Here is a 21,170-nt window from a genome sequence, read left to right as displayed (position 1 = left end):
GGGGCGGGGGCGGGGGTGGCCGGGACGGGGGCGGGCTCTCCGGGCCCCCATTGGCTACGGCCCCCCCCACACGAGGGCTCCCCCCATCTCCCCCCGACATCAGTCCGTCCAGCTTCCAGCTGCTGCAGCCGCGCCTTCACCGTCTCCGCATCCAGCCGCCCCCTGCTCCGGCCCGGCATGGCGACCCCGACCCAGGCCCCTACAAAGGGTGAGCGCCGCCTGGGGAGAGGGCGAGCGGGTTGGTGGGGAGGGTCCTGGATCTTAACGCTTAGGGGAGAGGATCTAGGGAGATTCCAGTACTGAAAAGGGAAGGGAATGGGGAAGGGGATGTCTGTTCCTTCCATGGGTGGAGGCCCCTGCAGTGCACCCCTTGGCGCCCCTCCAGGCCTCGTGGACACCCCCTCCCGGTGGTGTGGTTCCTGTGCGGGACCCGCGGTTGGAGAGCGGCAGTCCCGGGAGAAAGGATGCGCGGACCGGTAGCTATGGCAACCGGGCGGCTGGTCCTGCACAGCGGCGGTAGTGGACGCGAAGTGACGGGCTTCGAGGGTGGGAACGGATGGGTCTGCGACCACAGGGGCTCTCGCAAATTTCAGGGTCTCCAAGATGGGCAAGGTGGGGGGAGGGGAGGCATATGCCTCTCTTTTCCAGCGCGGGCTCTTATGGTGGGTGTCTCCAGAAATCCCTGACAGGCAGATTCCGCGGGAAGGAGGGAGAAGGACGGAAAGACAGGGTGTAGAGAGCTGAAGGAAGTGAGAAAAAGATGGAAAGAGACAGAAGAGAGAGGAAGATGGAAAGGAATGTGAAAAATTGAAAGCCTGAAAGAGAGAGCGAGCGAGACAGGGGACCCAGAGTCAGAGACGTGGGGGAAGACAGATAAGATGCCGAAAGAGATTGAGAGTGAAGGGGAAGGCGGAGAGCAACAGAAAAGGATGCAGAGAGAGAGAAAATCAGAGACAAAAAGAGAGGCATAGAGAAAGACACAGAGGAGGAGGAGGAGAGATGGACCCACAGCGCGGGAGAGAGATAGCAGGAGGAGCAGCGTGGGGTGGGGCCGAGCCACTGCGGTGAGCCCCCGCTTGGGCAGGAATGGATGGTGGGACCCTCTTTTCCAGCCAGCATGCAGGGGTGTTGTCTGGTCCGGGAGGTGCACTCAGGTGTGCACACAGATGTCCCTTCTTTACCCCCATTCAGCTGCGGCGCGATTTATATCTCACGCCCCTTAACCCAGTTATGCGCCCACTTAAACACTGGCTGCCCCCTAACAGCCCCCTTTCTTGAGGTTGTCTCTGCAGAGGAACCAGGAGAAGAATGCTCTAATGGGGGTGGGGGTGGGGTTTCCAGCACTGAGAGCAGGGCCAGAGGGGATGGGCCGGTGGTGCCGAGGAGCCCCTGGTGGTGAAGGGAACCCCAGTTCCACTCTGATCTCGCCTTCCCTGCCCCCTTTCCCGGCAGGCAGGGGCTGCTGCACCGAGCCATATCTGCAGAATTTGAAGCAGGGCGGGGTGGGGGGGGGCTGCAGAGGCTGGAAGCCACCCTAGGGAGAGGGGGCAGGGCTGAGCCAGCGGGCCTGGCGGGAGCCCAGGGCTTCTTTTCGCAGAGATGGTGGTTAACAGGATCGATGGCAGCAGACGGGCCGAGGTGGGAGGACAGACGCCTCAGCCCCACCCCCTCCTTTTCCCCAGTCACAGCAGAAGAGGGGACCGCAGGTCTTGGGAAACCCCGGGGGAGGGGGGAAGAAGAGCATGCTGTGTGTTGCACCACTTAAACTGATTAATGGATCAGTTGTGTGTGGTGGGGGGGGGGAGTACGGGGGAGGGAAATGAGGCCTCTCCCACTCTGTCAGAAAGCAAGAGGGAGAGATGGGGGCAAACAGAAAAGGGATGCAGGAGCACAACCTGTGGGTCTGGGTCCCTATCCTTGAGAAGGACCCTCCGCTTGGCCAGAAGCCAGCCCTGCAGGGCAACACTGAGAGATACAAAGGGAGCAGACGGAGCCAAGTTTGGCCCCAGAATTAGACACCTAACCCCCAGGACCCCACCCAGCCTGGGGTGTCGGGACCCATTACCTCTCTTCACCTCTGAAGATGCCCCAGTTGCCATAGCAACCACCTCCTTCCTGATGTCTCCCTGGCAACTGGCCAGGAGTGGTGCACATTTCTTCTCTTGCCTCCTGGCTCCACCCTTAGCCCAGTCTCCCCCCTGAGAAACCAGATTCCTGGGGCGGCAGGGACCAGAAGAGGGACTTCTGCGTAGAGCCTGGGGCACCCAGGATGAACTAAAGAGGATTTTGGACCAGGTGCTCCCCCCGTGGGCTCCTGATGGTTTGGGAAGGCAGGCTATTTGGCAACCCAGGAGACAAAGTAGTCTAATCCAACCGCTCCACCTCTGATGGGGCTTCCTGCAGCCTAGCGGGGGCTTTCATTCATTCACCCACTTACTCACTTGTGTGTGCATTGTTTCTTTCATTCATTCCAGAAAAGTTCTTAGAAAGACTTTTATAAATGTCAGGATTAATGGCAGAGGAGTCAAACAAACTTCCTCCCCATCTGGTGGGGGAGCGAAGACAGCACATGCGACTCTAAAATAATGTTTTTCCGTCTTGATGCTTTCGAGGACGATTTTGCCCTATCTAGATGTTCTCCACCCTCACATTTACTTTTTTCCCTTTAAAGGATTCGTTTTTGACAAAGCTTAATTAATTAGCTTCATTTTATATCACCATCACAAATGGAAAATCAGGACTTTTCATTTCACCTTTTTTTTTTTTTTTTTTTTGCCTTAAAGGCAAGTATAAACACGATTTTTAACAAGTGACTCCATGTTTCTGGGCCTCAGTGTCCTTCTGTGTGGAATAAGGGTGAAGACAGCACCCGTATCAGGGAGCAGCTGTGTAGATGGAAGTGTGTTAACACCTGTGAAGTGCTTAGAACAGAACCCGGCATGCAGTCAGTGCTATCAAATGCTGGTTAGATAGGTAAATAAAGGAGAAAACCAGATAATGTCACAAAATTCTACAGAGTTATCACTGTCTGCTGAAGGCTGGGAGCCCAAGGATGGTGTCCTCATGGGAAAAGAGGGAGCTTAGCAAGGCAGAGGGTGTTAAAGACACTTCCACACCTACCCAAGACTTCCTCCTTGAAGACCGGACAGGGCACTACAAAGGAGAAATGGTGCTATTCCGAGTCTTGCCTGGGTGCCATCTGTATGTGTCAGCTAGAGTGTGCCATAGTAAAGATTTTATCAAAAATTCCAGGGGCTTCTGACAATCAAGGTTGAAGTCCCGTTTATACCATACGTCCATTGCAGGTCGACCCAGGGGGGTGTCTCTGTTCATGAGAGAAAACTTCGCAACACGGGGGCAACAGGCAAAAGGGAGCTCTTGTAAGAACATTTAAATGCTCCAGCCTGGAAGTCACCTGATGCTTCCACTCACAATTCATTGGCCAGAATTAGTCACATGGTCTCCCCCCCCCCCCCAACCACCCCCCACCCCCCACCCCCCAGCGTCAAGGAAGCTGCCATCCTTCCCCAAGCCTGGAAGAGAAAACTGATGACTGTACTTAGCATTGGCCTCACATTGCTGGTTCCCCTCAGCTAGTGATGCATGCTCTGCAGAATTCAGCTCTAGACAAGACAGAATGTCTTGAGAGCTGTCAGGAATGAGGGAGCCATCAAGATGGGCTTTTTGAATGGGAAGTGTGGTCTAAGCTCTTCCGAAGGGGAATATGGTTTGGGACAGGGAGGTGGGGGATGGGGAAAGGTAAATACACACACACACACACATTTTATTCACACATTAACACTTCTGAAATTGGGATGAGTCTTCTAATGGGTGGGTGTGTTTTGTATGGTAGAGTTCCATACATATTCACACACACTGAGAAAGCTATTATGAAATTAATTTTGAATCTTAAAATTGATGTCTTAGAAATAAGTCATAAAATATATATTATATGTAATATAATATAGGGTATTTTATAGGACAATTCCTCTGCATTGGATTCAGTGGCAGGAGTGAGTGGATGAGAATAGTAGCCACAGTGCCTAATTTTTTGGGAGCTGTCAAATAACTGAGAAGTTTTAGGGAGTATTCAGGGGAAGCTGATACACTCAACAGTTTATCAGTGGGATTGAAGTCTGTTAACTCCAGCATCATATGCAAATGATAGGTGTATGTGTTTTTTAGGAATGAGTCCGTAGCTTGCCTCAGATTTCCACAGGCAGTTCCAGGACTGCCATGTACAGTTTGGTGGGTTGTGCACTGAACAAGGGAAGGTACTGACTAATGGTGTGAGTGGGGACTGGAATCCAGCCTATGCTCCCGCTTCAAGCCTGTGTCTTGCCATGCATGAGGCTATATCATTCAGATCAAAGGACATCTTTATCTGATTTCTACCCAGAAAATATTGGACCAGTGGCCCCATCTGGAGTCTCAAAAATGTTAAGAAACCCAGTGTTGAAATGTGTTTTCCCTCTCTCTCTTTTCCTGTCTTCCTTGCCACAGTTCCTCAGGAACCTGATCCATTTTACTATGGTGAGTGGTAGATGTGATGAGGGTACCCTGGGGCTGGAAAGAGGGGTGGTTGCTGGTCCCCACAGGTTATTGCTGAAGTGGCTTCAGCCCTGGCAACATGATACCTGCTGGGCCACTTGCCGTGTGACCATGAGGTTTCAGTTTACATCGGCTGGGCTCTTGGAGGGCAGAATTGGATTTGGTGGGATGTGGGGGGCGGTACCCACTTTGGACCTCATCTACGCTTCATCATGTCTCTGGGGTGGTACATTGTGGTCACCAGAGAAGCATACAATTCTGAGGCCAGGCTGCCTGGATTTGAATCCTAGCTTATCCACTCACTAGCTGTGTGGCCTTGAGCAAGTAACTTGTCCTCTCTGGGCTCTTCTGCAAAGAAGGGATAGTATTAGGTTCTACCTATGAGGCTTGTGGAAAGCTTTACTTGGGTGATGCCATTATATCATCCCCATGACATTGAAGCTTAAAGAAGTTACCCCCAAGTTGAGCAGACATGGCCCAGGTTCCCTTTCTAAACACCCCTCTGCTCTCTCCCTTTGCTCACTTGTACTGTTCCTCCAATATGCCAAATTCTTTCCCACCCCAGGGCCTTTGCACGTGCTGTTCCCTCTGCCAGGAATGCTCCTTGTCTAGCTCTCCACACAGCTGACTAAGCTCCTTTTCCTTCTTCAGGGCTCAGATCAAATATTGACTGCTCTGCTGGGAGAGGCCCTTCCTGACTCTCTGCCAACACGAGCCACAGACACATCTAGTCATAGTCACATGGCCCAGATGTTTCATTTTATCTTGTCCCTTGTTTTGTCACAATACGAAAGCCAATTCCCTGAGGCAGAGGCCAGGACACTGCTGGTACAGAGTGGGTGTTCTATAAATTCATATTTCAATAAATACAATTGGCCCCTGAACAACGTGGGGATGACGAGTTCCGAGCCTCCCATGTAGTTGAAAATCCACATGTAACTTTTGACTCCCCCAAAACTTAACTACTAATAGCCTGCTGTTAACTGGAAGCTTTACCGATGACATACACAGTTGATTAACACATATTTTGTATATTATGTGTATTATGTACTGCATTCTGGCAATGAAGGAAACTAGAGGAAAAAATGTTGTTAAGGAAATCATAAGGAAGAAGGGCGCCTAACTGGCTCAGTCAGTAGAGCATGCAACTCTTGTTTCAGGGTCATGAGTTCGAGCCCCTAGTTGGGTGTAGAGCTTACCCCACCCCCAAAAAAAAATCATGAAGAAGAGAAAATACATTTACAGTGCTATACTATATTTATTGAAAAAACATCACATCTAAGGGGACCTGCATGTTGTTCAAGGATCAATCATATTTACTGTGGCATTTTGGACAATAATGCTTCTTATGAAGGAAAATACAGGAAAGAATGAGATTATAAAGTGCTAGGGAGAGAATGGGAAATTCCAAATAGACAAGGTTTCAGAGAAGCTTTCACTGACATTTGAATAAAGCCCAGAAATTGGTAAGGTGGGAATATTGGCGGGGAGAGAGCTTTCAGGCAGAGGGCACAGCAAATTCAAAGGCCCTGAGGTAGGACCATACCTGATCTGCTCCAGGAATGGCAGAGAGACCAGGATGCCTGGGGGAGGGGACTGAGGCAGAAAGTGGAGTGGGGTGAGGTCTGAGAAGGAACTGCAGCTTTTCCTCAGAATGCACTGGAAGCCAGGGTGGGGTGGGGACTCCAAGCTGGGGGACCCTGATCTGACTCAGGTATTAGCAGGATCCCTGTGTCTGGGGTGCGGGGAGACCACAGAGCAGGTTGCTTGCTGAGATAGTTCAGACATCTATGATCTACATCAGCCTCTATGAGGTAGAGGATGGTTTTTTGTACATCCTCTATGATGTAGAGGATGTTTTTTTGTATACATGAAGCATCTAGGGAAGAGTCAGGGTAAAGAAGTCAAGGGAGCTCCTGAGCTCCTGCTCTCCATCCTCACACTAGCCCATTGGGGGAGCCCCCAGCACAGCCCGCAGCATCCCTAGACCCTGGGCCCCTGGCCAGGCAGCCTTGAAGCCAGGTTGAGGCTCCAGGGAGGGCTGAGGTGCTTCCCATGTTGATGTCCCCCATTGTCTCCCCCAGACTATGACACTGTGCAGACAGTGGGCATGACTCTGGCCACCATATTGTTCCTGCTGGGCATCCTCATCATTATCAGTAAGTGTGACCCTTTCCTGGGCTTCAGAGCGCCGCCAAGGGGGCTGCCTTGGGATCCCTGGGCACCTACAGTTTCCCTGCTGGCTTTCATCCAGACTCTTACGTCCTGCCTCGTTGTGTCTATCTGTCTCCTCACAGGCAAGAAGGTCAAGTGCAGGAAGGCGGACTCCAGGTCTGAGAGGTCTGGCAGCAGCGGGGAGAGAGAGGAGAGGGGCGGGAGCAGCCTGGGGTGCAGGGGTATTTCCCTAACAGAAGGGCTCCAGGGTCCCCCCATCTTTCCCAGAAAGCCTGTGGCTATTGGATTTCTTGATGCTTTTCTCTCTGGTCTTTGCTTCCGCAGCCCAACGTGCAAATCCTGTAAGTCGGAGCTGCCCTCCTCAGGTGAGGGGGAGGAAGGGGAATGGGGGCAGTTGGGGAAGAGGGGTGGCACTGGATGTCCCCCGAGAATGATGCCACCCATGCATGGATGGGCCAACCGCAGTGGGAGCTGAGGCCCCTCGGATGGAAGAGGGTAACCTATGGAGTCAGTGGGGTGTGGGGAACGTCCTAGAGTCCACTGAAGCTTCCCAGAAACAAGCAGACAAGCTCCGGGAAAGCAAGGATGAACTAATTCTCCAGGGGAGAAAGCCACAAGTCTGTGAAGAGAGGCGGGGCCACAGCATTCGGATTAGGGACAGAGCTGAGCACTACAGGGGGGGGGGGGGAATGGGATATTTCCCAGACCTTATTGTTCAGCTGGGAAGACCAAGGATGAAATGATCAAGAAAAAGGAAGGAGATGGGCACCTGGCTGGCTCCGTTGGTGGGAGCTTGTGACTCTTGATCTCAGGGTTATGAGTTCGAGCCCCACATTGGGGGAAAAGATTACTTTAAAAGACAGAAAAAGAAAGAAAAAGGAAGGCGGGAAGGGAGGAGAGGGGGAAGGAGGAGGGAGGAAAGGAGGGAAGGGTTTTTGGATAATTGTATCAAAATAACCAAAGGAGAGACGCATAGAATACAGATTTTAAAAACTGATTTTGGAAAAGACAATATGGGGATGGAAGGAGTATGAGATGGAAAGTACAGGAAGGGAATAAAGTGTGAGAAGGATGGAGGGGGTGTACGTGGGGGGTGGAGAGTGGAGGGGGAGTACAGGGGATGAAGGGGATGGAAGAGTGGGGGGGTGGGGGGCCACAGAAGGGGTGGCAGGTGTGGAGAGGTGAAGAGTGTGGAGGGAGTGAAGGGTGGGGAAAAGGGGTGGGGGCCATGGAGGGGGTGGGGGCATGGAGAGGTCAGGAGTATGAGGGTGTGGGGGTGTGAGGGGGTGAGGGGGGTGGGGAAGGAGGCGGTGCAGGTGGGTGGAAGGTGGACAGAGATTAGGATGTAGGAGGGAATAAGCTGCAGATGAGAGATTGGGACTCCTTGGGGGTGTTAATTCGAATTATGTAAAAATATCCTGACCTGTTTTTAGTGGAACTGCGTCCTTTCCAGGGACTTATGAAAATCAGAAATGGGAATCTCTCTGCCTCTCACAGAAAGGCTTAGAACTAAAAAGTGGGTCTTGGGGTACTCTGTGCTTGGGGGGATTTTGTGTGGAATTTGATGTGTTTTGTTTTGTGTTCTTTTCAAGACATTTAAAAACCCTAAGGGGGGGGTGTTTGTGGATGACGGCGGCGGGGGTGGGGTGGGGTGGGTGGCGCTAGTACCTGGGGCAAGGTCTCAGAATATGCCCAGGACTGTGACCCACTCCAGTTGCCTGATGGTCCCCAGTGGGTGGGACACAGAGGAATTCCAACTGTGTCCAAACATTGGGGAAATAGGGTGTGTGTCTAGGATGGGGGTATAGGAGGAGGCTGGGGACCCAGGAGGGGCATGGAGATTTCCTTCTAGCAGGGGGGACATTCCAGAAGGTCCCAAGATGGGCCAGGGGTCTCCAGCCTCATCACAAGTATGCTCCCCTCCATGACAGTGTCCTGTGGGGCAGGACAAAAGCCACACAGGTGTCCCTAAAGGAATCATTGTGTGGGGAGGCAAAACATTCCCAGTGTTAGCTCAGGGAGACAGTTCTTGGGGGTCTGGTTTCCATGGGAGGATGGGGGGAAGGGGGCACTGGTTTGTGGGAAGGGGCTGCTTGCACAGGTGCCCAGTGTGGGTGACCACAGCTCTCTTGACACTGTCTCTGTGTCTCTCTTTGTCTCCACCCACCCCCCACCCCCGGTCCCCAGCCCCTGGAGGTGGTGGCGTGTAAAACCAGCCCTGGGCACCTCCACTGCTGTCCCTGCCTGAGTGCAGAAGCCTGAGGACCGGGTGGAGGCGGTGGGGACCCCAGCCTTGCGCCGGGGAGCGCTCCCCCGAATGAGCCGCCCCACCCACCCGAGGCTGGTGCGGCTGCACCCCGCTGCCCCTCCCCAGGTCTTGGCAATGACCCCCCAAAGAGCCCGTCTGCATCCCGGACCCAGGGACTCAGGCCTCCAGCTCCTGGGGTCCAGGAGTCCAGCCCCAGCCCCCCAGAATGCCCACGTATTGCTCCCCTGCACCTCCCTGTCTCCCCTCCGAAGATCGGTTTCCTTGCACCCTTGGAGTCTCTGTCTTGAGCTTAATAAATGTGCACTTGGTTTTTTCCCCTGTTCTGTCTGTGAGTTCTCATCTGTGGGGACAAAATGGGGGAGAGGGCAAAACTGAACCTTGGGGGAACTCTCTCCCGTCCCCAGGCTTGCCACCTCCTTCTTCCTCTCCTCCCCCAGCGCCCCAGTGACCTCCCCAGTCTCAGAGACCCGGGAGTTTCCCCTCCCGTGCTCCGCGCCTCCTTCCCAGTTGCCCCTTCCCGTCGCTTCCCCGCCGCCCCCGCCACCAGAGTAGACACCCCGCCCACCTCCCCTGCCTCCCCAAAGGTTTCCCACCCACCGAGACCTGCCGGTGCTCTCCCGCCCTCCTCCCCACAGCGGGTGGGTGGAGGCCACTAACCGGCCTCTCACCCCTGCCCCCCATCGCCCTCAGCGTCTCCCCCTCCTGCTCCCACCGCGGGCTCTGAAGCCAGGAAACCCGAGAGGAAATGACTGAGCCCGTCTCGGTCCCCGCCCGCCAGCTCTCCCCTGGCCACACCCTCCGCCGGGACGCAGCCACCGCCGCTGCCCTCTGTCCACGAGGCTGCCGGCTTGGGACCCCCGGCTCTGACGTAAGTCTCTCCTCCGATCCGCCTGCGCCCGCCTCCCCTCTGCTCAGGGGCCGGGCTCAGGTGCCTGGAGGACTGCTCTTTTCGTGCCTCTCTTCCTCTTTACTCATGCTCCAGTCTCCGCGCCTGCTCTTCGGGCACTACGGTGGGCTGCGGGCTGCCCGTGGGCCTCAGTCTCCCCAGCTCTCTGCCATTCCTCTCCAGTCGGGTCTCCAAGAGGTGCCCAGCATCCTGCTCTATTGTCCCTGAGGCAGTGAGGCCCCTAACACCAGCTCACTTTTTCCTTCGAGATCGGGAGCACATTACTCATTCTTCCTCTTTCCCCTCCTTGCTGACTCCTAGCCTCTGGGGACAGCCCCGGAGGGAGGCACGGGGCCCTCCTGATCTACTCCTGTGCCTTGTAGGCTCAGCCTTGGTGGGGTAAGTTCTTCTCTGCCCCAGGGGTGCCCCTGTGCGGTGGTTGCTACTGGAAGCCCCTTTCCGTCGGATGCTTCTTGTTTTCTTTGGGGGCCTGCAGATGGAAGAAGGGGGTGGTTGCTGGGGGCCTCCCTCCACTTCTAGAGCCTTCCTTCTCCTTGAAGCCCTGGCGGGGCTTGGCGGGGGTGTCCTTGAAGCCAGAGGTGCTTCCTCTGGGTAAAGAAGGGACTGCAGGATCCCCACTGGACCAGCATATGTGTGTGTGTGTGGGGGGGGAGGTCCTGCCTAGTGACATCATGGCTGACTCCAGCTCCTGCTCACCCCATAGATGTCGCCCTCTGGTCGCCTGTGTCTCCTCACCATCGTTGGCCTGATTCTCCCCACCAGAGGTAAGGCTGAGCCCTTGTCCCCACTCTGTCCCAGGGTGCCCCACCTTGAGTACACTGGTGGGGGGTGGGCGGGCGCCCAGTGGATTTCGATAGCCTCCCCTGTGTCTCTACCCTCCTACCGAGGCAGCACCAGGAAGTGGGGGCTTGGTGGAGGGGACCGGGGTTACACCCTCTTTGGACACCTCGCACCTGGGTGGCCGCTTCCAATGAGTCTGGCCAGAGCCTGTCCTGCTGAGCATCTTCATTTCACCTCCAAGAAGAACTCACTGAGTTTGGTTTGGCTGGGAGACTGGTGTCAGTTTTCTACTGAGCAGCCAGGAACCCTAGGCTCTCAGCAAAGCCGCTCCTGGGACAGCCGGGTAATCCGGGTAATACACGATTAGGCAAAGGGGGTGAGCTGGGGCCAGTCCAAGAGTAAGAACTGTCTCAGTCCTCCCTGGGGAGGGTTTCTAGAAGACAGTACTCATGGTGGGCATTTGCAGGTGCTTTCTACATGGCTTGTGGTGCCTAGGGGAACTCATTTCAACTTAAGCCTTACCCTGTTATGCATATGGTCAGGCCCATTTTATGGGTGAGGAGACCGAGGCTCTGCAAAGGGAAGTGTCGTGTGCTAGAGGCTAGAGAGCAGTGAGGCTGGGATACAACCATCTTTCTTGCCCCCAGAATTTGGGTCATAAACTGCCCCATTTGTCTTTGTTAAAATGGTTTTCATGTATTCTTTCAGTCATTCACCAGTGTTCACTGAGCAGCTACTGTGTGCCAGGCTTTATTCTATGCATGGGAGAAGCAGCATCACATAACACAGGAGCTCACATTCTAGCTGGGAAAGACAGGCAATAAACAATCCATCAGCAAACTATATGGCATGCTAGAAGGTGGTAAGTGCTATGGAGAAAACCAGAGCAGAGTAATGAGGACTGTTTAGACGGGGTGGCCCCAGAAGACCTCGCTAGAAGGTGATATTTAGGCTGACACTCAAAGGACATGGTGGGGTGAGCCAAGCAGGCATCTGGGGGATGAGTGTTGTCCAGTGAGTGCAAGGAACAGCGCGCAGGCCAAGTGACTAGGCTGGGGTGAGCAAGGGCAGGGTAGGAAGAGGAGAGGTGACAGGGGTGACAGGGGACCAGATGGAGGGGACAGGGGGACGGCCCAGGCCCCACAAGTTCTTTGGCTTGTATTAGGAGCAAGGAGAGGGCTCTGCACAAGCAACACTTTGACCTTACCCAGGGGTTGATGGGCCTCTCTGGTTGCCAGTGGGAGCAGACTGCAGGGGGCAGGGATGAAGGCAGGGAGCCCTGGGGGGGGGGGGGATCCAGGCCAGAGAGGGTGAGGCTGGGCCAGGGCGGGAGCAGTGGCTGTATCCAGTTCTGGCTGCATATCAGGGAGTAGGGGAGACCCTTTCCTCTGCTGTGTCCTAAAACCCTGTCTGTAGCCCTGAGAAGCAGATTCAGGTAGTATGCCGTCTTTGCAGGTGAGACAGCTGAGGTTCAGAGAGAGGACTTCACCCGCTCCAGGTCACATAGGAAGGAAGTCGCTGGAAACAGAATTTGAGACCATAGCCCTGGCTAACTTTAGGACCCGGGCTCACGAGGCTAAATCACCTCTCCTTTCCCACAAGTCTGGGCAAGGGAGAGGAGCTGGAGAAGGAGTGCTGGGCATCAGCGTTTCTTAAAACACTTCCAGGACCATGGATGGATATCACTATTCAAATGTCTGTCTGTCTGTCTGTCTGCTGCTTCACCAGTATGTCCTGAGCAACTGCCCACAGCTTCAGAGGGGAGGGCAAGGTGGAATTTTGATGAGAGAAGCGGGACAAGAGGCTCCTCTCTGACTCCTTGCCCTTGGTTTCTCAGGACAGATATCGAAGGAGGCCACGGTTTTTTCTCCAGCAGACCCAAACCAATCAAATGTTCGTGCTCTGACACCAGCCCCAGGTGAGGAAAGAGAGATAGATCTGTCAAGATCCTGTCACTGCAAATAACAACAGCCACAAAAATCTCAAGCTCTGACCGCTTAAGAATTTTGGATTTGTGCAATCAGAAAGTCTGGTGAGAGGCCTTCAGGCATGGCTGGGTCTAGGTGCTCAAATGATGCTATCAGGAACCTATCTCAGTCTCTTGGTTCTATCTTTTCTGATTTGGCTGGACGATCCTTTTATGAGATCAAGACGGCCCTTAGAGACCTGAGGCTTCCATCCGTCCTGTTAGGAAGCCAGAGGAAAATGGATTTCCCCTTCCCCAATCCAGCAAAATTCCCACAACTGAGCATCCCTGACTGGCCTCAGGTGACAAGTCCAGCCATGAGCTGATCATTGTGGCCACAGGCCAAAGGTGATTGACCAGACCCCAGTCTCATGTTCCAACCCCAATAAGACTGGTGCCGGCCTCACTGAATGAAGTGGACCCAGACTCAGGGAATGGTGGTTCATAAGGGAAGTTCCAGGGGGCTCTTTCCAGAGGTGGCTGAGTTCTGAGTAGGGGCATATGCATCTGTGGGAGGAGAAGGCTGAAGCAGGGCAGGTGTGGGCGAGGCCGTTGGGACATTAGCAAGTGGTTCGGTTAATTAAGTCATCTCAATTTTATAAAAATTGAACGGCTACAGAAATCCCCCAGTTCCTCTACCCATAGACCTTCTCCACATCTTCTCTCTCTTCTTTCCATGTTTCTGGACTCCAGATGCAGACCCAGAACCCAAGCCCACCCCTCAGATAAGCCTGCAGACTGGTGGTGAGTGGAGGAGGGGGCGGGACCATGGGCCTGGGATGGAGCCCTCTTCTTCTTTCTCTCCCACATGACCCTCCCGGTCCTTGGTTACTCATTTTGGTCCCCCAGCTCTGAACCCTCTGTCTTACTTTGTGGTGGGACAACCAGCCACCCACCTCCGCTTCTTTAGAAACAAATCCTTCGAAATTGTGAAAAAGAATATGCAGACTGAAAAATACAAAACCCATAAACATAGAACTAAAGCAGATCACTCTAAATCGATCCCCTGCGTAACCGGCACCCAGCTCAAGGATCAGAGCTTTGCAAACACTCCGGCAACTCCCCAGGGGCCAAAGCCATTCCTTCCTTCCTTTAATCTCTGTATCTTTTGCCTTTTTTGAGTTTTCAAGCGAGCTTTGAATTGTTTCTGGGAGTATCATTCAAAAAGTTCTCCCCGATTTTCTCCGTGAATATTTAATGATACCATAGTACGTGCACACATTCTGCTTAGAAGTGATACAGATATTATAGGCGGGATGAAATCCTATGGTCCATCAGCCCCCATTTTGTTCTCTCCCCACCGTCTCCAAGAGGCCCCCACTGCTGGCGCTGGTTGGGGAGTAGCCCCCCAGAGATGTTGGACCACAGGGGGATTGCCTGCAGAAAATATCCTGACTGGGGAGCGTGTTCCTGTGAGCTGGTCGTTTGCAAAATGATTATTGTTCTGCAACTTGCTATTTCCCCCCATTCAACAGTATGTTTGGAGGCTCTCCCCACATTCCTGTATAAACCACTGGTCTTGTTCTTTTGCACTGCTGTCAGGTACTCCGCTTGGATGTCTGCGCGCGGTTAAGGAAAACTTGCACGTCTTGTGAACATATTAGTCTTCTCTCCTACACCCAGCAACGCAATAGGCAACCTCGTTCCTTCCTCCTTAAGCAAACCCCATCAACGCTTATGATATATTGGTCATGTTTCTATCTGACCTGCGTTCACTCACTCAATCCTCACCCAAACCTTCTGAAATAGAACAGCCTTCCTTTACAGGCAAGGAAACAGGCTCAGAATAACTTGAGGTGTCACAACAAGTCAGGGACTGAGGTGGGACTGGGGGTCCCGGATGTCGGTGTTTACCCACAACGCTATGGGACAAAGAACACGAACACCGACATGTGTTTTCAAAGCCTCTTGGGAAGTGGCTGTGCAGATTCACCCTACCGCCAGCCACAGGCCAGTGTCCCCCTTTCCCACCTCCACTGTGACAGCTGCAACATGACCGTCCCTGATTTTTGCGAACCAGAGGAGGGGGAGAGGGCCCTCTGATGTTTTATGGATCTGCAAGCCCCTGTTTTACTCATTGCTCACCCTTCCCTCACTCATCTGACCTGAGTAGGAACAACACGAGAGCAGGAGGAGGAGATCCAGACCCCGAAAATGGAGTCCCAGCAACCGACCGGAGTGTACCCGCCCCTAACCACAGATCCGAGGACAGGCAAGACCGGCCCAGAAGGTATGGCCTGGGACTAGAAAGGCAACATACAAATTTTGTTTAATTCTCTATCTGGGTCAACAGTTCCCCAGGTACATTTCTCAGAGCACCTGTTTGGGGAATTGTTCATACATTTTCAAAAAACTCTGTTTTGATTTGCGGTCAAAGGTGTTTGGGAAACTCTGAGTTAAACACATTTCTTTTTGGCGGGACTTCTTGGAGTCCTATTAACACTCATTTGCAGCAAGCATTCCCTACAGGAGCTTGTTGTACACAGTGTTCTCCAAACCTGATGGAATTTTGTTTTTCAGGTTCCTTTATAGGGCTGGCACCTGGAAATGTGGATGTAGATGTTTCCTTTGTGTACCTCTTCATGTTAGAGCAGGAGCTTTTCACTTGCAAAATACTGCAAACACAACTAAAAGTAAAATAGATTTATTGGCTATATGTGTTCTGTAAAGTCCCAATATAGGATTTCAGGAATAGGTGGATCTAGGTCCTCAAGGATTGCCATCATAACTGACTTGCTCTCTCTTTCTCAGCTCTGTTGTCTATGTTCTTAAGTTCTCAAGTTTCTTTTCCCCTCTTGGTGGCAAATATAGTCCTATAGTTCTATTTAAGTCATAAACCCAGTAGATAGAGCACATCTCTTTCTCACCTGTAGCCCAAGGCATAGAATTGACACTCACTGGCCAGCTGGGGTCACACGCCCACATATGGCCTTTGGCAAGGGAGCCAGGGAAATGGATTGCTCTGACTGGTTAGACCCGAGACTTGTGCCCACTCTGGGGCTGGAGAGCAGGGTCACCCCTGTCTGCACTGCAAAGACCAGAGTCAGGGAAGAAGTAGTTCCCCTCAGGAACAGTGAGTCAGTTAACAGGCATGGGAAAGGACGCTGAGCTGAGGGGAAGTCAGCAGGTGGTCTCCCATTCCTGTGTGACCCATATTTGAAGAGCAGCCCCATCTGGAAGGTACCTTAGCTTGGATCATTCCCAGGCTGACATGCATGCACAGTTGTGCAGACTGGGCACTGCACAAGAGCATCACCTCCAAGGCCATGTCATTCCCCTTGTGGATTTTTATAATCATTGTAGTTTTCCAGGGATGGCAGTGAAGCATCTGATTCTGACAGAGCCTATCTATTAAAGCAATTTTACCATGGATGGAAATAAAATGTCTTAGAGAAGAGAACTATTCTATTTTCCACCAAAATGGAGGTACGGGGATGTGTAGTGACTGTGTCCACTCTTCCCAATGGAGAAAACATTCTCACATCTCTAGATTCATTTGTTGTGAGTCCGTGTTGACTCGAGTTACTCTGTGTTATGATATCATGTTCCTGAATATGCGTGAGAGAAATTCAGTTGGGCTGAGGAGGTCATGAAATCAAGGGGTAAAAGGCACCTTAGAGCCTTGGCTCACCAGAGCCCTCCTCCCAGGGAAGAAGGAGCTTGGGTCACATGCTCCCCCTTGTGGCCTGTGTTACAATAGAACCAGATGGACTGGGTAAAGCGGGAGCGGGCCCTCCCACCCCAAAGAAAGGGGAAGCTGCTCCTAGGAGGAGAGCCAGCTCTAGGGTGACAGCAGCAGGGGAGTTTGCTCTGTGGCAGGCACTGTGCTAAGCTTTCCCATGTTAACTCATTCAGTGCTCATGGCCCCCTGCGTGGTAGGAACTGTCAAAACCTCATTTTACAGGAGGGCAACTGGGGCTTAGAGAGGTTCCTCTGCTAGCCCTGTGCCACACAGCCCAAAGCTGCAGAACCAGAATGTGAGCCCAGGCTCTCTAGGACCAGTGTGTCTGAGCCCCGCACAGCACACAGTCCTTTACGTTCTCTGTGGTTTCCATGTGTCTGTCCTTGCTGCCAGTCTGGCTTGAGCCTTCCCTTGGCCAAGGCTTTCCCAAACATCTCGTGACCCTTGCCTGTCGGTTCATACTTAAGAAGTGAGGTGGTGGGTGGGGCAGCTGGCGGGCTCAGTCTGTTAAGCGGGTGCCTTGGGCTCAGGTCATGATCCCAGGAAGGGAAGTCATTGTGCCTTGTCTCCTCCACAACTCATTTCTGCCCTCTGCCACCATCTAGCCACACCCTCGGCTGAACCCAGTAAAGGCACAACGGTCTCCAAAAGGCAGTCTCCAGGCAAAGGCGGCAGGCCAGACCCTATCCTCGGGCCGACTGGTCAGTAACTCCCTTCCCAGACTGGAAACAGGAAATTTCCTATACCCTGTGTATTTCTAGCACCTGGAACCATGCCCAGCATGAAATAGTCCTCCGTAAACATGTGTTGGGTGGATACATGAGTTCAAGGCTGGAAGGAGGGGGCTATAAGGTAGGCGTCCAATAAATGTCTGGATAGACAAACGAATCCATGAATGATTGCCCAGTGCAAACCACTGTGATGTTCACTGGCTTAAAATAACAACCATTTATGTAGCTCCCAAGGTTGCAGTTTGGAGATTTCATCTGGGCTCAGTTGAGGGGCTCTTCTGGTCTCAGCTGTACTTACTGATGCTTCTGAGATCAGTTTAGGGGTCAGGAAGGGAGCTCTGTTTCAGGGATACCTTGATCTGTCCCTTTGTGATCTTATCTTCCACTTCCTGCCCAGCCAGCCCCACTGAAGGGGTAGAAATGATTGGTCACATAGAGAGTTCATTCATTCATTCAAAACACATTGACGAGCACCTGCTGTGTTCTAGGTATCAGAGAGATAGCAGTGAACAAAGCCGACAAAAATCTCTTCTCTTGGGAAATCTCTTCCCCATTTTTGTGGGGGATAGAGACACTAATAAGAGTTATAAGAATTATCTATCAGGTAGTTTAAAGCTGCTATCAAGAGAAATAAAGTAGCATTATGGGCAGAGGTGACTGGAGGGCTGGGGAGACCTCTCTGAGAAGGAGCTGAGGGGGAGTCATGTGGATTTCTGGGCAGGGGTGTTGCAGGTAGAGGCAGCAGCCAGTGCAAAGGCCCTGAGGTGAGAGGGGCCTTGTCCAGCCGCTAGTGGGGTGGCCGTAGAGGTGAGCGCTGGAGTGAGGAGCTGAGGTAGAGAGGAGGTGGGAGCCATGTGGTGCGTTGTATGAGGCTTTGGTTCTAAGCATCCCAAGGCTGAGGCCCAGGTCCTCCTCCCTCCCTCCCTACCGTCTCCGTCATTCACTGCTTCACTCCACAATTTTTGTTGAACACTGACTTGCTCCCTGTCTGTCCCCCCAGGTTCCAGCGAGGACAACCCCTTCTCTTATGGTAAGTTACCCATGGGAGGAGTGGGAAGAGGCAGGGAGGGAGGCCCCTCTTGTTCTACTCCACTTTTCTCTCTGCAGATGAATACACTCTCCGGAAGCGGGGGCTGCTGGTCGCAGCTGTGCTGTTCATCACCGGCATTGTCATCCTCACGAGTAAGACTCAGAGCTGGGGGAGGCCCCAAGCCTGGGAGGGAGGAGGCTTCAGCTTGGACTTTGACTCAGGGGATCAGTTCTTGAAGCCCCTCCTCCCTGAGGCAGAGTTGTTTTAAACAGGTCATATTAGCTACGTGTCTAGAGAAACCACACTGGAAGAAGTCAATGGCTTAAAATGATCACCATTGACTTAGCCCAAACATGCCCTTAGAGATGTAGGCTGAGCTCAGCTGGGTGGTTCTTCTGGTGGCAGCAGGATGGCACAGCAACGGGGAGGGGCAGCCGTGTCCCCACAGCCTGGAGAGGTGACAGGAGGGAGTGGTGGCGCCAGGGACTAGTGGGAGACAGAACTGCAGACGGGGCCACTCGCTTGGGTCGTGGCTCCGTGGCTCCAGGGAGAGGTTTCCAGCCTCTGCATGCCCCTGCCCTCCATCCCACCAGGAGGGAGCAGAGGGGGAAGGGATCTGAAACCCAAACCTCTCTCTCTGACCACGGCCTCCCAGCCAGGGCTCAGCTAGGTGACGAGGGACCAAGGGGTTGCCGTCTCTTGGGGGTTGGGGACAGCGTTGCATGGAGCCCAGCATTGTATAGGGAATGGGGGCAGAGAGAGAACAATGAGCAGAAAAATGAATTTTTAAAATGCTGCAGATGAACTAAAACACACAGGCTGCCTGTTGACAAGCTCTGCATGAAGCCATATAGCTTACATCAAGTGTTATTGCCTCTCTTGCCCAACTTCCCCATCAGGAAGGTGGGAGGCAGAACACTAGCAGTGGTGAGAAGAGATGGCGGGTGCCTCCTGCCCCCCACCGAGTCCAGAACTCGAGAAACACTGTCTCTGCCATTTGTTGATCCTGACCTTGTACTGGAGCCTGTCCTCACCCCTCTCCTCCCGCCATCCCCCACCCAGACCGCTGTGGGAAGAGTGAAGCTCAGAGAACTAGGGGTGTGCCCAAGGTCATGCAGCGCCTGAAAATCAGGGAAGGACTGGACCCAGGTCTGTGTGAGGGCAGAGCCTGAAAGTTAGCTCTGGAGCCGGCAGTGGTTCTGGGGACAGTCATCTGTGGGTACCTACTCTGTGCCTATGCTGTGCCCGGTCCCCACCCTTGGGGAGCTCACATCCAGTGGGGGGATGACAGTAAACAGGCGAGTGCATTAGTGAGCAGAGTGGACATTGCCAGAAGGGAAAAAAAGCAGAATAACAAGCCAGGAGGGATGGGAAGAGACACTCCGGCTAAAGAGATAAAGTCAGAACAGATACTTGATGATGAGAAAGACGATTTGAAAAACAGGTAAAGGGAGCAGCAAGTTCAAAGCAGGAATTAGCTGAGCATGTTGCAGCAACCACAGGAAGAGGCCGGGGTGGCTGGGATTGTGTGAGCCTGGCGGGGAGTAGAAAGAGGTGAGTAGGCAAAGGTGGCAGCTGGAGACTTGTATTCTGGAATCCGCCCCCTCATTCACTTTGGTCTGGTTCCCCGACCTCCACTGTTGTCCATTAAGCCCACCTGTCTCCTACCTCAGGGCCTTTGCACTGGCTATTCCCTCTGCCTGGAACACCCTTCCTCTAGATGTCCACGTGGCTCCCCCCACACCTCTTTCAATGTGTTCAAATGTCACCTGCTCAGTGAGGTCTCTCTAGTCAATGCCGTGAGGATGGCGCCGGCCCCTGGGCCTCCCTGCTTCCCTCCTGGCTTTAGTTTTCTTCTGAGCCCACATCACCATCTGATATCACTGTCCGTACACTTGACTTAGTCATTTTGCTCATTGTCGGTCTCCCGGACTACTAGAAAGTTAGCTCTCGCAGGGCAGGGATTTTATTCATTCCTGTCCCCAGCTGTGCTCCCGGTACCAAGATCAGAGCCTGGCACATAGTAGGTGTGCAGTAAATATTTGCTGAATGAACGAATCACACACAAGCTCAGAGGGGTTTTCAAGCTCCTCTGTGTGTGTGGGAGGCTGCTTCCTTGGGGCCCTCGCACTTGCTCTTTTCCTGTGTGCTCCTCATCTCTGGCTCAGGGTTGCCCTGGAGCTTCCTGAGGGACAGGGTCAGTAGGCCTTGACCCCTAGCACCCAGAGCACATGCGATAATCACTGTTATTCCAACTCATGACTGAACCCTTTTCTTTACCCACAGGTGGCAAGTGTAGGCGGTTACCCCAACTATGCCGGAATCGTAACAGGTGAGACCATTGGAAGTAGGGGCCGGCAACTGAATCGATGGGCACCCCAAGACTGAGTCCCCACCGGCTCACCGTGCCCAGCCACCTCCCTCCCCTCGCGAAGCCTACAGAATAGTTAATAAAGCCCAGCCTGAGAGGGAAGACCCGGATGGAGCCAAAGCCGGGGCTGATGGCCCAAGGCCCCTCCCCTCCCTCCCCTGCCCACCCAGAGGGCTGCCCAGCTCCCTGGGCACTGCTCCCCAAGTTACCCATTGTGTTCAGATGAAAAGTAAAGCACTGTGGTCCTTGCCTATGGCCTCTGATCATTCGTGACTGGGGAGCGGAAAAAAGCAGCTGGGACTGGGGATGGGCCCCCAGAGGAGTGAAGGAAGGGGGCCACAGACTCAAAAGCCAAGGCAGGGAACCCAGAGAACACAGCCTGGCTGGTGTGAGGCAGCAGGGATGGGAGGGTAGGCCGTGGGGACTCTGGCTGGTGGGAGCATCAGCACTGGATTGGGCCCACAGCAGTTCAAGACCCCAGCCTGGCGTCTGGATGTGAGCTCACCCCTTACCTTGGTAGGAAACTGGCCAAGTGCAAATGGAAGTCCCAAGCCCACAGGGGCCTACTTTTCTTTACATTGCAGATCCCTTGTCACTGTGAAGGGCCTCACACACGAGTGTGGACTCCCCAGCCTGCCCATCCGAACTCTACCCACACCCCCCACTACAAATGACTGCCTTTGGGCCACCTCTTGGTGGAGGGGGAGG

General features: G+C 53.4%; 2 protein-coding genes across 4 annotated transcripts; both read left to right on the top strand.

The window, feature by feature from the left end:
* Positions 1–66: 66 nt before the first annotated feature.
* FXYD7 (FXYD domain containing ion transport regulator 7) lies at positions 67–9,306 on the top strand. 2 transcript variants are annotated; one of them, XM_059382315.1, is made up of 6 exons: positions 67–208; positions 4,504–4,533; positions 6,636–6,710; positions 6,849–6,882; positions 7,051–7,091; positions 8,914–9,306. In XM_059382315.1, exons 1-6 carry the CDS (start codon positions 178–180, stop codon positions 8,934–8,936), a joined length of 234 nt encoding a protein of 77 aa, XP_059238298.1. In that variant the 5' UTR covers positions 67–177; the 3' UTR covers positions 8,937–9,306. The 2 variants fall into 2 exon arrangements, with proteins under 2 accessions (XP_059238298.1, XP_059238297.1); XM_059382314.1 differs by having other exon boundaries at positions 6,849–6,891.
* Positions 9,307–9,658: 352 nt separating this feature from the next.
* Positions 9,659–20,711, top strand: FXYD5 (FXYD domain containing ion transport regulator 5). 2 transcript variants are annotated; one of them, XM_059382081.1, is made up of 10 exons: positions 9,778–9,863; positions 10,203–10,280; positions 10,606–10,666; positions 12,520–12,600; positions 13,342–13,392; positions 14,762–14,878; positions 16,936–17,031; positions 18,062–18,091; positions 18,169–18,243; positions 20,378–20,711. In XM_059382081.1, exons 3-10 carry the CDS (start codon positions 10,606–10,608, stop codon positions 20,425–20,427), a joined length of 561 nt encoding a protein of 186 aa, XP_059238064.1. In that variant the 5' UTR covers positions 9,778–9,863; positions 10,203–10,280; the 3' UTR covers positions 20,428–20,711. The 2 variants fall into 2 exon arrangements, with proteins under 2 accessions (XP_059238063.1, XP_059238064.1); XM_059382080.1 differs by lacking the exon at positions 10,203–10,280 and having other exon boundaries at positions 9,659–9,863.
* Positions 20,712–21,170: the final 459 nt, after the last annotated feature.

The sequence above is a fragment of the Mustela nigripes genome, chromosome 17, assembly GCF_022355385.1.
Source record: "Mustela nigripes isolate SB6536 chromosome 17, MUSNIG.SB6536, whole genome shotgun sequence".
NCBI lineage: Eukaryota > Metazoa > Chordata > Mammalia > Carnivora > Mustelidae > Mustela > Mustela nigripes.
The sequence above is the reverse complement of the archived record's forward strand: the minus strand, read 5'-3'. Positions and strand labels throughout refer to the sequence as shown.